Below are 16,603 nucleotides of genomic sequence, written 5' to 3'. Positions count from 1 at the left end.
ACCCAACACCATAGCCACTAAGCAACCACGGCGGGTAATGTTCTTGGCGTTAACTTCAGCTTGCGGCAAGCCCAGAGTAACGCAAGAAAGACTTCACGCGCCATGCTGAGTTGGCTGGTTAATAATTATTAATACTTGGCAAGATCCTTGGGACGTGCTGCCTGCTTTCTTGCCTTCAACGATGCGATGTTGCGCTTTCCTCATGTTTTCGACAGACGTACAACGAAACAGCAGATTACGATTGTTAAAGACGCTGACGCGTGGCTTCCACGAGAACTGCTGTAGACACGCTCTCTTACGCACAATGCCCACGAGACAGAATTGCAATAAGCTGATGACGGTGCGCTTGCAGACTATGTCGACTGGAGGCAACACCTTGCCTATGTCATGTGCTATGCGCGCGGCTCAGTAAAAGACCGCTCTTTCTTATGTGGCCGGTAATCATATCGAAAAATGCAACGCATCTAAACAGATAATTTAATAAAATATTGCGTGTCACGGTTGAACAACAGAAATTATAAATATGAAGTAGTTACGGCAGCGCAAAATAGTCCAATAGAGCCGAAAATGGGGCAAGTTGATTTATATTTATGTTTGGAGACAGTGACTTATCAAGTTATCAGCCACTGCTTTTCTTGCCACACATTGGCGCTGACTGCGGCAAATTGTTCGGAAATAATTTACATTTTGTCGTTAAAGAAGGACTACATCGCATATCTAAAGGAACCAGAAGGCTCACCTTTGCGAATTTAGAGAACCCCGCAGAACCGGCAAGAATTTGTGAAGATATCTTGAAACTTGTGACGTAACGCTTACGCAATGACTTGAGCGCGAAATTCAAAAAGGGTACTTTGACTGATTTTCGTCCCTAATGATCAACCGTTTTCCGCGAAATAAATTACCACGCTATTTTGAAAGAATACTTCCCGATTGTTAAGTTTCTTAGCGTTGAAAAAGCACAGACAGCTGGACGAGTTGATGCGGTAACATGATGAAACAGCGCTAAGACGAACACGAACGAGCGCACCGTATTGTTGTTTCTTCTCTTTGTATGATTCATCTTTAAGGTTGTTTCATCAAATTTAGTGCTGCTCTTTAGTGTCCTTATAAAGCTTTTGGCTTTTGGAACACACTTGAAACCCTTTTGATTAGTATGATTTATTAGTGTAGTGGTCATTCATTGTGCTTTGTAACGCTTGATGACACGCAACATGCTAAGAAATCGTTTATTTTCATTCATATATTACGTCATATTAGCGGGGACGTGCTCTTCTTACTGCAGCAATCTGTGATGTCGGTAGCGCGTCAGAAAAGCTTTAGGACATAGACATTCAGTTTACAAAAGCTAGCTTGGCAGATTTTCCTCTTCATGAGCTAGTGCTGCCATACCCGGTTACAAAGGAATCACACACCGCCACTTATGCGACCATCCTTCCTTTGGCAATGAACGTCTTGCTGTTGACATCGCCTATAGGGCCGCTTCTATATGGAAGACCATGGAATACCATTCTGAGAGATCAAGGACTTTGGCCTCCCGCGTCGTTGATGTGGAAAGCCAGAAGGGCGTCCTGCTGAGGCCTTTGGAACAAACTAAACAGGCTGCCCGATAGAAAGAGGCAAACACCCGAGCGCAGCAGTGCCGCCTGCGTAATCACCTTCTCCCTGCTTCTTCTTTTTTTTTTTTTTTACCTTTTCCTCGCCTCCTTGCTCCAGTGCAAGGTAGCGAAGTAAGTTCAATTCGGTTTATATGTTCCTACCTTTTCTTTGTCCTCTGTCGACACCCGCAGCAAGTGTGAAACACAGTATCGCTTTCCCCTCATCCACAACTTTTTTTCTTATTTATATCATAAGAGTATGCCTATACTTATTGCATCACTCCAGTTGGAAACCACCACTGGTGACTTTCGCATGTACTGCATGAAACAGTTCCACCAACAAGCACATAGGCTAGAAAGAAGACACAATATGTGCAGAGGTACAGGGGATAGTCTTTCACTGTGCTAGCTATGTCAGTTGTGAATGATGTCCAAAGCGAAATAAAAATGCAGCAAACAGTCACATGTACAGCTCCGTCATAATCAACCCCAACATAACTTAAGCGCCTTTTTGCCTCTCGTGCGGATCATGCTGGAGATTTCCGGTTGGGATGCTTTGAATGTGTCCCCTTAATGCGTCGTCCTTCTAAAATTTCTTCAATGTTTGTTTTGTCAAGTTTCTAAATTTTGTCAAAATGAGGCCGTTAGAGATGCATCTACATTGTTTGTCTGACGGCGGCTGTACTTCGCCAAAAAATCTTAAACACAATGGAACTAAAAAAAAACTTTACTGCATACACGCAGCATCTTCTCCAGCGGCCCGCACGAGGCCTCCATGCACTTGTGGGGTGCGTTCACAGAAGCGAGCATCGTCGAAACTGAATGATACTGCGGATGGCGACTGGTGGAAAGAGCACCATCAGATCAGGCTCCCTGTGATGCACCAATTCTTCCTGCAGCTCAACGGGAGGTTCCTCGGCTGCTCCGACAGCGCCGAGCTCCTGCTGAAGCTCATGCACGACCACGCGCACGTTTGCAGCTACGTCACCAACTGCATCACCGCCGACGAATCCTGAAGAGATGGCCGCGTAGTTTCCAGTGCTCCTGATGCACTGGAAGTGGACGTGACGGTTCTTGGCCTCTTCTTTCTCCCAAGACACGCACAGGAAGGGGCGCTGCACGTAGTTGTCGATCATCTCGGCACGACTAACCGGCCGACGCTTCACTTTCGCCTTGGAGCGGGCCGGGTAGCATTGAGTGCCAAGCCTAATTTTTTTCAGGCCACGCTCCATGAGCACCTGCTTGGCAACTTCTCGATTCTCTGTGTAATTAAAGAAACGATACATGGCAGTGCTGTTGATGGTTTGGGCACGCGCTTCTCCAGTCTGCGGTACATAATCCTCGTCACAATCGACTGTGTCGTCGTCCAAGAGTACCACTATATGACACTCCCGGTCCCCTATCTGAGCAGCATTGGCCATTCTGCAGATAATGAGATCTTCAAGGAACTTGCAGAACTGTTGCCGAGCTCCGTCATTGGAAAGTTCATGAAGAAAGCCCATGAGGTTGTCGCACTTTATAGTTTGGGCATCGAACGGAATGAGAAGAGAGTCGCACGCAGCTCGCAGTTCAGTCACCGTAACACCTGACGGGCAGTGAATAACACCTGTCTTGTAGTAATCCAAGATGGCTCTGAAAACGGTATCAGACAAGCCTTCAGCCACCTCGTAGTCTCCATGCTCGTTGGGCCTTGCGAAGTTGTTCTCCAGTAATGAGCCGAACATACGTCCCAGCATGGTGTCTGGCTGCAGCGCGAACAGCGCGGGGTCGACAACGAAACGCGCGTTGTTCACGATCAGGGTGACGCACTTGTCCGAGCCTGTGGCCAGCGAGAGCGCCGACATGGATGCGGCCGCTGGCAGGCAGTCGCCGTGGCCTCTCGCCGCCATCACGCCACCCGAGGAAGAGGCCGCGTGGCATGGCACGCTGCTGCTCCCGGTGGAGCTGGAACCGCTGCCCGAAGAGCTGCCCCGGTGGCCCGCACTAGCCCTGCTGGGCAGCAGCTGGCCGCGTCTCGACTTGATTCGAGCTGCGGCGCTCTCCTGCTTTCCGTCCTTGTCGTCCAGCCTTCCGTCCTTGTCGTCCAGCTTGCGCACCATCCGCGTCTTTGGTTTGGCGCCACCGCTGCCGTAGAAGCTGCCGGAGGCGCGCCTCATCTGTGGCTGATCCTCGAGGGAGGCTTTCTCAGAGTCGCTGCAGCTGTTGCGGCTCCGACCGTCGTCCAGATTGCTCACCCGCCGCGTCTTTGGCTTGGCGCCACCGCTGCTGGATAAGCTGCCGGAGGCGGGCCTCATCTGTGGCCGATCCTCGGGGGAGGCTTTCTCAGAGTCGCTGCAGCTGTTGCGGCTCCGACCGTCGTCCAGATTGCTCACCCGCCACGTCTTTGGCTTGGCGCCACCGCTGCTGGATAAGCTGCCGGAGGCGGGCCTCATCTGTGGCCGATCCTCGGGGGAGGCTTTCTCAGAGTCGCTGCAGCTGTTGCGGCTCCGACCGTCGTCCAGCTTGCTCACCCGCCGCGTCTTTGGCTTTGCGCCACCGCTGCTGGATAAGCTGCCGGAGGCGGGCCTCATCTGTGGCCGATCCTCGGGGGAGGCTTTCTCAGAGTCGCTGCAGCTGTTGCGGCTCCGACCGTCGTCCAGCTTGCTCACCCGCCGCGTCTTTGGCTTGGCGCCACCGCTGCTGGATAAGCTGCCGGAGGCGGGCCTCATCTGTGGCCGATCCTCGGGGGAGGCTTTCTCAGAGTCGCTGCAGCTGTTGCGGCTCCGACCGTCGTCCAGCTTGCTCACCCGCCGCGTCTTTGGCTTTGCGCCACCGCTGCTGGATAAGCTGCCGGAGGCGGGCCTCATCTGTGGCCGATCCTCGGGGGAGGCTTTCTCAGAGTCGCTGCAGCTGTTGCGGCTCCGACCGTCGTCCAGATTGCTCACCCGCCACGTCTTTGTCTTGGCGCCACCGCTGCTGGATAAGCTGCCGGAGGCGGGCCTCATCTGTGGCCGATCCTCGGGGGAGGCTTTCTCAGAGTCGCTGCAGCTGTTGCGGCTCCGACCGTCGTCCAGCTTGCTCACCCGCCGCGTCTTTGGCTTTGCGCCACCGCTGCTGGATAAGCTGCCGGAGGCGGGCCTCATCTGTGGCCGATCCTCGGGGGAGGCTTTCTCAGAGTCGCTGCAGCTGTTGCGGCTCCGACCGTCGTCCAGCTTGCTCACCCGCCGCGTCTTTGGCTTGGCGCCACCGCTGCTGGATAAGCTGCCGGAGGCGGGCCTCATCTGTGGCCGATCCTCGGGGGAGGCTTTCTCAGAGTCGCTGCAGCTGTTGCGGCTCCGACCGTCGTCCAGATTGCTCACCCGCCACGTCTTTGGCTTGGCGCCACCGCTGCTGGATAAGCTGCCGGAGGCGGGCCTCATCTGTGGCTGATCCTCGATCCCCTGAATGACATCTGCCTTGGAGCTCAGCTCAGTCACGAAGAACAAGCAGCCGTAAAGCGCATTGTACAACGTCATGCTGGTCTTTTCAGCACAAGCCCTGAAGACATCGGTCTCTATGAAGGAATCGAACACGAGATCAAGCTGGTGCCTGACGCCAAGCCCTACGGTCGACAGCCGTACCGTTACACAGCGAGTGATAGACAATTTCTCGAGCGTCAGACAGCGACTCTGCTTGAGAGTGACATCATCCGACCATCCTATAGCCCATGGGGCTTTCCAGCGGTGGTAGTGACGCAAAACAACAAAAAGAGGCTGTGTGTGAATTACATACCTCTGAACCATATGACAGTGAATGTTCTGCAGCCACTTCCCCGGGCTGACGACATTTTTGATGACCTTGCTGGCAGCTCCCTGTTCGCGGTCTTGGATTTGTGCTGTGCATACTGGCAAATCAGAGTGAAAGAGGAAGACCAGGAGAAAACCACATTCATCACGCACCAGGGTACTTTCAAATGGACGCGAATGCCTTTCGGGTTGAAGAATGCACCATCCACCTTTGAAGACTTCTCGCCCGGTGTCACGTAGTACAGAAACTGCATCTGCTTTGCCGCTGAACGATCAGTGCCCAGTCAGACAGCCCAGACTGCCCACCCACCTACAAGACTATGACCTGTCAATGCAACAGTAGCTTTTCTTTTCCAAGTGGACTTGGACTTCTAAGTGGGGTGGGATGTGAGCTTCAGCTCTAAACATAGCTTTATTCAGAGACGAGGTCAAGCAACCTTGAGAGTCGTTGGACGTTTTGCGAGAGAAGAGCGGAGAGCCGAAGTTTTTTCAGGCTCAGACAATGAACGCAGCTTGTAATTTCGCCAATTAAACGTTTTTCAACCTTTCTGCCCGCTTCCTCCGCTCACAGAATAATTTAGGTGCATACCCACAGTGGGAGATTGGCATGAATGAGATGGTTAAGAGAAACAGACAAGAAAAGGGGAACTAAAAAAATAAAATTGCCAGTTATAGATAAAAAGTGCAGTGTGCGGGAGCAAGTAAACAAACTTACAACATATAAAAATAACACCAAACGCAGACTTTAAAAATGAAGAAACAATTTAGCAGGGTAATCGATTGGATTCAGTAAGAAAATTTTGAAATTCTAAGCAACCATTTCTGACGCTGAAACCAAGAGGCTCCGCAAGACAGAATCACAGGCACGAAAAAATTTATACCAACACTGCGTAGCGGAGTTTGTAATAATATTTCTGTTACTATAGCGAAACGTCTGCAGGACAAAAACAAATGATCTTTTCTCTCTGGCTCGCCACAGAATGAGCACAGTGGTGTGGGAACAAGTCCAGACCTGTGTAGATATAAACTTAGCGTCGGCATGCGACCGCGCAGCCCCGGGACACTTCCATTTTTCGTGTCTGGCAAAATTCTCTGCGCTAAGGATATAAAAGATGTTGGTAATCCGTGGAGTTAGTACGAAGTCTGACGCTGCTTGCGAAACCGAGCAGCCGTGACATAAAATTGTTGTTGTCGTTTTTTTTTTTTTCGTTTTTTTTTTCGTTGTCGTTGTCGTCGTCGTGTTCGTCGCTGTTTTTTTGTTTGTTTTTTTTTAGAACATGGCTCGTACCCACGAGAGGTTTGGCCTCACAGGAGGTGAGGAGAAGTGAACTCAACAGAAGACAAAGGAGGTAAAAAGCAAACAATAAAAAAAGCATTAGGCAGCTTAAGCACAACAAAATTTTGAGAGGACCGTCAAAAGTATCTAAATCTCCAAACTGGTGTCATTCTGGAAATTAATTCCAAGTGGATACACCAAGTTCTCCTAGTTTTTCGAATATGCTACGCTGCTGAGACAAGAAGCCGCAATGTTACCAATGTGTTATACGCTGTCAGGCTGCAACCAAGCCGAGCTGTGGGCAATGCCTTCAGCAGCTCGTCGCTCACTATAAGGTGAAAAAAAAAAGACAAAAAAATCTGCAGTGATTTTAAGGTCTCGTCTCTTTATTACTTTCAATTAAGCAGCCTAGTACGAGAGAGAAATCCGAAACCACAAAAGTATTTTGTTTTGATGGGTGCAACCTTCATTACAGAAGGGGCCGTTGCCAAGCTGTATGGCTGCGATTTCATTCTCTACGGCGTTTGTACCCGTGTGATACGTGTCGTAAAGTAATTAACTAAGAAGTTAATCAGGTATTTGTTAATTAGTTGAATATGTGTTTCGATTTCTCGTGCTACTAATGTCCGCCTCATCGAATAACCCAGCTCAATGATAAGAATTATGCTACCTGCCACAGGCCATTTCTAAAAATTCCGTAAAACTTAAAAATGAACACCCTGTATGTGCTCTTCTACACTCGTTCATTACATACTTAATTTAAAATAAAGGCGCCTTGACGTTGACGTCATACGCTACGAAACGAGAGCTAAATGTTGCTGGAGGTCGGTAAAGTCAATAGTAAATAACTATATTTTTATAGAATGGCTGTTATTCCTAAGGCACAGGGATAAGCGTTGTCGACGTGCTATAGTCATAGTTTCGTAAACTTCAGCTAGCAGGTAGAAGTGCTTCGTCAGTACTTTCCAATCGTTTCTTTACAATTTGTATAAAGGTAAGTCGAACCAAACGCCCTTTGTTACACCAAGTTGTCCATGTTTTTCGAATTTAATTCGCTGCTGAGACAAGAAGCCGCAATGTTACCAATGTGTTATACGCTGTCAGGCTGCAACCGAGCCGGGCTCTGGGCCTTTCCTTCAGCAGCTCGCCGCACACTAAAAGGTAGAGAAAAAAATTTGCTGCGGTTGTAAGATCCCGTCTCGTTATTACTTTCAGTTAAGCAGCGTTGTACGAGAGAGAAAGGAAAAGTCACAAAAGTATTTTGTTTTTATGGGTGCAACCTTCATTACAGAAGGGACCGTTGTCAAGCTGTATGGTTGCGATTTCATTCTCTACGGCGTTTGTGCCCCTGTGATGACTTCGCACAAAGACTGTGCGTCCTGCTCAAAGGATATATCACTGCGGTTCGCTCCCCAGATTGCACGATGGAAGCCGCCACTACGGTCATCCCAGTGGGCAGTTACTCCTCCACCCATGTGCACAGCTTTACTGCCAAGTGGACCTTCATTTCTTTTTCTCTTCGTTCCTGAGTAGGCAATATACCGCAACAGCTGTACGTAGAACAGTTTGTTCTGGCCGGACGTAGCGTTTGCAGAAAGTAGCCAGGTTGCTACAAGAGATCGACGACACGCAAGAAAGCAATGACAACGTCCGTGGGTGCTGGTCATCAAATTTTGAAGCGTGTGGTGACAAATTGCATTCCTCCTCCAATATCTCTTGCGAGCTCTGGCTAGCGCAGGACAGCTCACCAGTTCGATAAGGCATCGGTACAAAACGTGAGAGTGTTATATATATATATATATATATATATATATATATATATATATATATGTGTGTGTGTGTGTGTGTGTGTGTGTGTGTGTGAACGAGAAGAAAGGGAACCGAGGGGCCCGATTTTTATTAATCATATCATAAGAAGACAACAAACATTGACACCAAGAACAACATTGGGGAAATTACTTGCACACACTAATTGAATTAAAGAAATGATAAATTAATGGAAAATGAAAACGGATGAAAAAACAACTGTCCGCAGGTGGGGAACGAACCCACGTCTTCGCATTACGCGTGCGATGCTCTCACCATTGAGCTACCGCGGAACCGTTTTCCCATCCGCTTTCTCGGGTATTTATGTTTTACAACTAGAACTAACTCTGGGAGTGTTAGCCAGCGCCACCACTCACAAGCCTAGGGGCGGATGTGGAACATCCTTTGTGCCGCAGGCGTCACGAGCACGTGATCTTTTTGGGTTTTTGCTTGTGCGGGTAACTTTCGCGTCTTCCAGTTCCACTTGAAAATGCGGAAAAGCGCTCCTTTAACAGGTGATATTCAAAATATCTGTTCGAACTTACAAAAACAATTTAATTGTAGGGATACAGTTGGGAAGTTCGAGAGGAACAAGGAGATCTCGTGCTGATGAGGACGACAAGAGGACGCCCGAAGAGGAAAAGGAGGAGGACGAAGCAATTGATTGGAAAATACGGCGACCTAGGCCTGGCTCTTTGGTGTGGGCACGGAACGTGCCCTTTGGTGTGGGCACGTGCCATTTTTAATATGAAACAACAACAACGACGACGACGATGACGACGACGACTACAGCAAAACAACAACAGTCACAACAATGGCGGCACAGCCTGTATAATAAAGTAATGTGCAAGGCAGTGATGCTGCCTCCGCAACATTTTGGTGGAAGCGACGGGATCGGAGACAGTGGAGACAGAAAAGGATGACGTGGCGAGCGCATTTCACGAGGCTCTCGAGGCGTGCGACAGCAAGCCTGCCAAGCTGCTGCCTCCAGCGCAACGATCGTTTGCAAATTACGACCCCATGTTCAAGCTGTCCGAAGAAGTGAAGCACAAGGCCCAACAACTGCGAGCAACCGCGAGCAACCCACAACCTTCCCTTGCACGTGTGCGGTGCTCCACCAATTCAGCCACAACAGCGACAGCTGTCCACCAGTCCATTTTCTTGGATATTTATGAACCGGCGTTGTAACCTAGCCCTGCGAGTGTTAGTGCCACTCATGACCGTGATAACAGATGTGCAACATCCATTAAAACGCAGGTGTGGCGTAGTACGTAATCTTTGGAGCAGACAACTGGCTAATAAGACCTCATATGCTACCGCAAGGCCCCATGGTTCGAGATGAATCAGCAGAACCGAGAAACTATATTTTTTGTAACAACAATATGAAGCTAGCAAACCAATAACCTCAAGCAAACCACAAGGGAATCATTTATTATTATTATTATTATTATTATTATTATTATTATTATTATTATTATTATTATTATTATTATTATTATTATTATTATTAAACAGCAGAGTTAATTACGGATGGCGGTGAAGTTTGCGAACTTCATATTCTTAAAAAAGGAAAGAAAAAATGAAAGTGAGAGAAAAGAGAAAATGCTGCCAGTAAGAGCCGAACCCACAATCTCCGCGTGAAGTGTAAGGTGCTAGCTCCACCCGGTTACAGCGTACTGTAACCCGGTGTGGCTGCGGCGACGGCTTTCCCGTCCGGCCGCTTTCTTGGGCGCCGGCTGACAATTTCAGGGCTAGGTGATAAATACCTGTACGCAAATGCCAGAGAAAAGTGTAGCATAAGTCTGCGCTGAGAACAAAAAAAGAAGACTAGAAAAAGTTTCACCAGTGTAAGCCACTTCATTTGAGTTATAAGACTATAAGTCCCGATGAATCATGCACGACCCTCGTATTACGTTACTGCTGGTGAAATTTATTGATGCTTATTAACTTACATCGAGTTTACTCGTGCTGCGGAGTAAGTTCATCTAAAAGGACTGTCGACCAAAGTAGATGACGCGAAAGAAGACAAGGTCGACGTACATGGTACATGTATTTATATGTACTGAAATTGAAGCATTAAACAGGATGCAATGTTGCATATTTGCGGGATATTTTTGCTTTATTTGCAATGTTTTCTTCGTTCCATTGTCAAACCTCACTTTTTGTTAGTTTATTTCTTCTTCGTCCGGACCCTCTATTTCTTTGATTAATGTCGCGTTTGCTCATTCGCTTTTTGTAGCGACGCCAGGTATTCGCCTCTTCGCCGTCGCCGCACTGAGCCGTGGCCGCACTGTGACGTCACACCACGGCCCTCGATTCTACAGCAACTCGGCTCGTCGCGGTCGCCGCGCGGCCACCGCTCCTGCCGTTGGGCGCTCGCCGCGTCCTCTGTGTGACGTCACACCACGGGCCTCGATTATCCGGAGACTCGGCTCGTCGCGGTCGCCGCGCGGCCACCTCCCCTACAGGCGCGCGTCGCCGTTGCCTGGCAACCGCCACAGCTGGCGCGCTCGCCGCGCCCTCTGTGTGACGTCACACCACGGGCCTCGATTCTCCGGCAACTCAGAGATAGGGAAAATCAGGTGTGCAAGTTTGGTTGATTACCTTGAATATCAATGAAAGTATGAAAAATGTATGAAGAAGGAAAGAGAAAAATAATGGGGAGAGTGCGGGACAAAGACACTATCACAATTTCTCAGATCGTTCCGTTTTATTGAACGCCTCCCCCGATTTTTCTGTTCTGATAATGGCCTGTTGTCCAACTTATCGAACACAGTCGGCTCATAACTACCCTGAGCTTCGCTAGCGGGACTGTTATCCATGTCAAAAAAAGAAAGCGTTGGTAAAGTTCGTCACAGACCGCACAAAACAATTGATTCCCATCGAGGCAGGCCTGACGGTATAAGCTCAGCTGAATAAAGGCCTGAAATTTCTGTCATAAAGGCCCAGAATACAGTGGAGAATTTGTAAAATTATTGTAATTTCACTAGATCTGCGTGAGTTCGTGAGCAAGCTTGTAGAGGTGGGTTGGAGTGTCGTCTAGAAATCGGGATGTCAATACGTTGTATCCATGATGGGCAGAACGGGTGACACCTGCGTGGTCACACCTCATAATGCCGAATTGACTTGGCCACCACTGGAAGTGTGCGGCATGTTCGAACTTGCATGAAGGCGAATCTGCACAAATGGCGGAGTAATGCTATTCATGGAACGCAAGGCATAGAGAAGCTTCTATAGGTACTGCAGGACTGCCTTGGAGTCGTGGAAAACGTTCCAGGTGTTTGGGGTTTCCTAGTTAAAAAAGTTCGGCAGGTGTTCTACTCTTGTAACACAAGAAGGCGAAAGCCTGCTGCACATTGAGTAATACATGAAGTTATACAATCGTGGTTAGGCTTCTTTGTAATGACGTATTGATAATGGGTTAAGTTATGCAGTCGGGGCTAGACTTGTTGCAAGACATAACGAGCCGCAATGGGAAGTACACGTGTGGCACTAAGGCGACCTCCTTAAGGCCACATATCAACACTTAACGCAGTACCTAAAAGTCCAGCAGGCCACACCTTTAGTAAGCGACATGGCTGCGACGTGACGTGTGCAATCACGCACGCACTATAGGCACACCTTTAGTAAGCCTGAACTGTGGAGCAGCCGTGGCTTCAGGAAAGCGTGCTCGTCTCGCGCCCCGGGGGCCCGGGTTCGATTCTCATCTGGACCAAAATATACCAAATTTTATTTTCAAAGCCACTCATTTACTTTGTTTACATGAACCTCCCTGAGAAATGCGACGTCAATCAGAGCATTCTTTAGCGGCATCGGCCATTTTTCAATCACGGCTCAGTTTCGCCAAGGTCACCGCCAAGGGCACTGCCAACATTAGACATCTAAGGCTTTTGCCGTAATAAATCACAGACCAGCGCTGAGGACTGCTCCCCAGCTAGCTATCGAAGCGGCGGTGATACGAGATATCCTGAATCTTATCACGACCGATTTTGTCGGAATGATTTTTGCGCCTGCGGAGCTGCCTTAACTAACCAAGCTGATGGTTCAGGCATACTGGCGGCCACTGTGCTTACCATGTAGGAAAATCAAATTGGCCACCTTGTGAGTTTGCAGTGGTGTTTAGCTTTTCTTCTAGATGACTAAAATTGATAGTTTAATTAAAGTTACTGCCGGCTTCTCAAAGGTATGGACGCTCACGTGGCATATCTATGAAGTTCGAAAGTGATGATCAATATCTTTGTTTCAAGCATAGGTTTATATTACCTTTATTTATTATACATGGTGTTCAAAATTAAGCTTTACGGAATTTTCAGAAATCACCTGTGGCACGTAGCATAATTCTTATCGTTGAGCTGGGTTATTCGATGAGGCGGACATCAGTAGCACGAGAAATTGAAGCGCATATTCAACTAATTACCAAAAGATTACTAATAAATTCTCAGTTAATTACTTTACGACACCTATTGCAATTTAGGAATTGTAGCCGGTGAGTTTGCAAGACACATCCACTTGAAACGAATTTCCAGGATGTCACCAGTTTGGGCACCGTTCCAGGACTGTCTGCTCCGAAAGCGGCCGGTCATCAAGACGGACAACGGCAAAGAACGTGTTCAATAGTTTCCTCGCTGCCGCAGTGGTCACACGCAGCACTATCATGCGTTTTGATGCCAAAAGCAAAGGATTTGGTTACGCCAAGCCACAGTCGGCAAAGTACTGTTGTCTCGGGTCGGGATAGTCCAGGTGAAGGACAAGTCGAATACAGGGGTCCAGTCGACGTAGACGTGTGTGCTGGAAGCTATACGTGTGCTCCACAACGATTGTGTGGTATCATTTGCAAGCACTCGAAATTTCGCTGCTACATCTGTTCTTGGCAACGGGACTGGCTTCCTGCACGCGGTCTTCATGAGCAGATCGAGCAGCTTCATCAGCATGTTCGTTACTCATTACGCCACAGTGGCTAGGAGCCCCTGAAATGTGTCGTCGTTTATTTGTTCGACGAGATGATGAAGGAGCTCTCGAATTTCCAGTATTATTTGTTCGTAGAGTCCACAGCGTAAGGCGGAAAGCAAGCAATGTAGAGCTGTCTTGGAGTCATTGAAAACACTCCACTTTTGAGGTGGTTCCTCACGAATTATGCGAAGTGCGCTACGAAGAGCAGCAAGCTCCACGGCTGTCGATGTCGTCTGATGAGACATCTTAAACTTTACGGTGGTGAATTTCGCATGAAAAATCACTGATCCTGCAGACCCGTCCACGGTGGTTGAACCCATCAGTACTTTTTCTTGTACAAAAAGAGCAGCGAAAGTTGCTTGAGAGCTGGTGATGAGAGTTGTGCCTTCATTCGAATTCCTGGTACTGTCAGTCGAACTTGTGGCTGAACCAAGCACTAAGGGGGGAACAGAACTCTCGCTGCAGCTGTGTAATATAATGGAAGGTATAGACGATAATTCAATATCGTCTGACAAAAAGAGGTGCGTGGTCGGTATTCAGGCAGTGAGGCGAGATAGTGGAAAGGGGCGCAAGCAAGGTGCCTGACGTTTGCTCTGATCGCTTCCATAACGATGTGAATCGTGGCTGGGAAGTCATGCGGAAGGGCAATGGTTTCATCTGTTGACATACATCGTGGTAACCCTAGACAAACCTTAAGCGCCTGAGCCTGAGCACTTTCGATTGCACGGATGTTAGTTCTGCAGGTATTGGTTAGCAGTGCCAACCTGTACCTCAGATACCCGAGAAAAAGCGTCCTGTATACAGTTTCAGCATTCTATGTACTTAACGTAGCCCAGGTTATTCCTTTAAGAAACTTGAACAGATGAGATATGGCTGTCAGGCAGCTTTTTTTAGGTAGGCCACATGGGGACTGCAACAGAGGTCATGATCGATGATTAACCCTAAGGATCTGTGCGTCCTGGCATAAGAGATATTTTGTCCTCAAGATAACCCATTCAAGTATGGGCGTGGTTGCGAGCTTATGGAAATCAAGGTGAACATTAAATGACGTAGTTCTGATGTGGAAGACATGACTTGTGATAGCTTGAACATTATCTTTTCCCTTGTAACGTGTATTTGGCAGGCTAATAAGCTTCCATTCTGGCGCCAGCCATCTGTGCAAACCTAAATGCAAAACCAGCTGAATGTAAATAGTGCGTTATCACACCGGACTATTCAATCGTTCACATAGCAGCAGTTAAACGTAATAGTTTTAAAACATTCAGCAGGAAATGCAGATTTCATTCAATTAGAATTATGTTTTTAGCTACATCAGATGCATGCAATGGCCTCCCCCTTTTCGGATGCTACGAGCGAAAGGTCAACAATCGTTTGCATCGGTGAGCGTATATTATATATATATATATATATATATATATATATAGAAAAATGACAAGAACAACGTCGCGGTTATCTTAGGTTATATTTGCCTAACAGTTTAGGTCGGTGGACCAACCTTTATATATCTAGTCACAACGCCGCAAAAGCCCGTCAATCAATATCTGCTCGTACCGTTCACTGACTCTTTTTATTGCGATAGCAATTATATGGACACTTCAACCGGATTTCTGCCGTCGCCGTCGCCGTCGCCGTGAGGTTCCGTATTAGGTCCAAGGGCGATAAAATCGTCGCCGCACGCTGTATGCGCGAGCGAAAGCGCGCGGGGGACGCGCGCTATCACGGAGAGCGAACGCACGGCGGAAAGCAAACGCGACCGTCGCGCGAAAGGCCGTGGGGGTATGGGAGGGAGGGAGGCGGGGCGACGCTGTGCTTCGGCACCAAAGGCGTATCTTGCAACCGGGCGTAAGGGGAACTTGCCACTCAATCTCCCACGCGAAAGCAAGAAAGCGGGAAGGCAGCGTGGGAGGGAGGGGGGGGGCGAAGCTTCTACTCTGCCAACAACTGCGCTCGTACTTTGGACCGACTGTGGCGGCTCGCCCGCACCAGTCTCTTATCTCCACACGGCTCTGACCTTTGTATGCGCTGTGCATTCGCCGCTCAGTTTCCGTTGAAGCGATAGACCGCACGAACCTTCGCCCGCTGCGGCGGCTGCGCTTGCTGCCAGCGTTTTGACAGTCGTTGTCTGCGGCCCACGGTGTTAGAAGTAGCTGCGGTCATTCAGTGTGATCTATTCATGTTTGCTTGTGCGCGCTGACACCACGCTTGTTAATTCAGTTAGTAAGCGAATGTGTCCAAGTTTATGCAGCCGATAAAACTACTATCCCTACTCCGAATAGCTCTCTACTAATTTGCCTATCGCAATTGAGGCTTCGCCTTTCGGGCGAAACTGCGACATTTTTTGTATGAATAACGTAATAAGCTTGCCCTTTCTCTTAACAACATGTCAAACAACGGAAGTATGTTGTGCGCGACATGATCATAGCTTGAAAGGAAAGACATTTAACTTTTGTTCTCTCTAATCTTATCATAAACAGGTCGAATCGAAATGCTCCCCGATAACCACAACTATACTGAATCTCTTCCCCTGCGAACTTACGTTTCTATCAGCAAGCGGCAATGACCTAGACGGAGACCTTCTGATGACACAGGTGAAAAGCCTGGTGACTCGCGCAAGACCTAACAGTCTTCGCGGCGACGAGCCTTTCAGCCGAAAGCGCCCGTTTTGTGGGCGCCGTACAGGTGTCGGTATAGGCGTGTACGTTAGGGCTTTCGTTCGCCTTGTAATATCACACTCGCCGTCCCGCAGCCTCGATCGCACAACGCAGAAGACTCTGTAGACAGTATAATGGCCAGAAACACTCAGGGCAGCATAATAGCGCGATAAGCGGCACAGACGAAGCCATTTCGGACCCCACAAGGGGCGTGTACGCGCAAAGGGAAACCGCTGCCCTCTGCGCGCAGTCGGTTTGTTTCCCAGCTAGACAGAAAATGAGAGAGAGAGAGAGAAAAACAAAAAACAAAAGCCAAGCAAGCAAAGCAGGCCCGTGGGAGCGGTTCAAAACTACAAGCTTCGGCACGCTTGCGGGCGCTCTGCCGCTACGTTATCCCGCCCATCAGTAAAGAGGGGAACCGCGGGTGTCGGGCAATGATTGTTCGCTGGCGACGACGCCGTGTCGCGCGCCAACTGATGTCCGTCTCGGCTTACTGGCTCTAACTGCGTGCGGCGACAGCCGGCTGATAGACAAGCAGCTCAGAGTGCTCTCCTCTTTCCG

At 48.7% G+C, this 16,603-nt stretch overlaps 3 protein-coding genes across 3 annotated transcripts in view; 1 reads left to right on the top strand and 2 right to left on the bottom strand.

Moving 5' to 3' along the window:
* Positions 1–16,603, top strand: part of LOC119463584 (T-box transcription factor TBX20) — a 177,182-nt gene that overhangs the window by 35,578 nt on the left and 125,001 nt on the right. The window lies entirely within an intron of this gene.
* Positions 2,390–3,472, bottom strand: LOC119439559 (BTB/POZ domain-containing protein 10). The gene has a single exon (XM_037704850.2). It carries the CDS (start codon positions 3,437–3,439, stop codon positions 2,390–2,392), a length of 1,050 nt encoding a protein of 349 aa, XP_037560778.2. The 5' UTR covers positions 3,440–3,472.
* Positions 3,484–5,089, bottom strand: LOC119439399 (serine/arginine repetitive matrix protein 1-like). The gene is made up of 2 exons (XM_049661234.1): positions 3,580–5,089; positions 3,484–3,524 (listed from the first exon to the last, which is right to left on the bottom strand). Exons 1-2 carry the CDS (start codon positions 5,087–5,089, stop codon positions 3,484–3,486), a joined length of 1,551 nt encoding a protein of 516 aa, XP_049517191.1.

This window comes from Dermacentor silvarum, chromosome 1 (assembly GCF_013339745.2).
Source record: "Dermacentor silvarum isolate Dsil-2018 chromosome 1, BIME_Dsil_1.4, whole genome shotgun sequence".
Classification (NCBI taxonomy): domain Eukaryota; kingdom Metazoa; phylum Arthropoda; class Arachnida; order Ixodida; family Ixodidae; genus Dermacentor; species Dermacentor silvarum.
The sequence above is the reverse complement of the archived record's forward strand: the minus strand, read 5'-3'. Positions and strand labels throughout refer to the sequence as shown.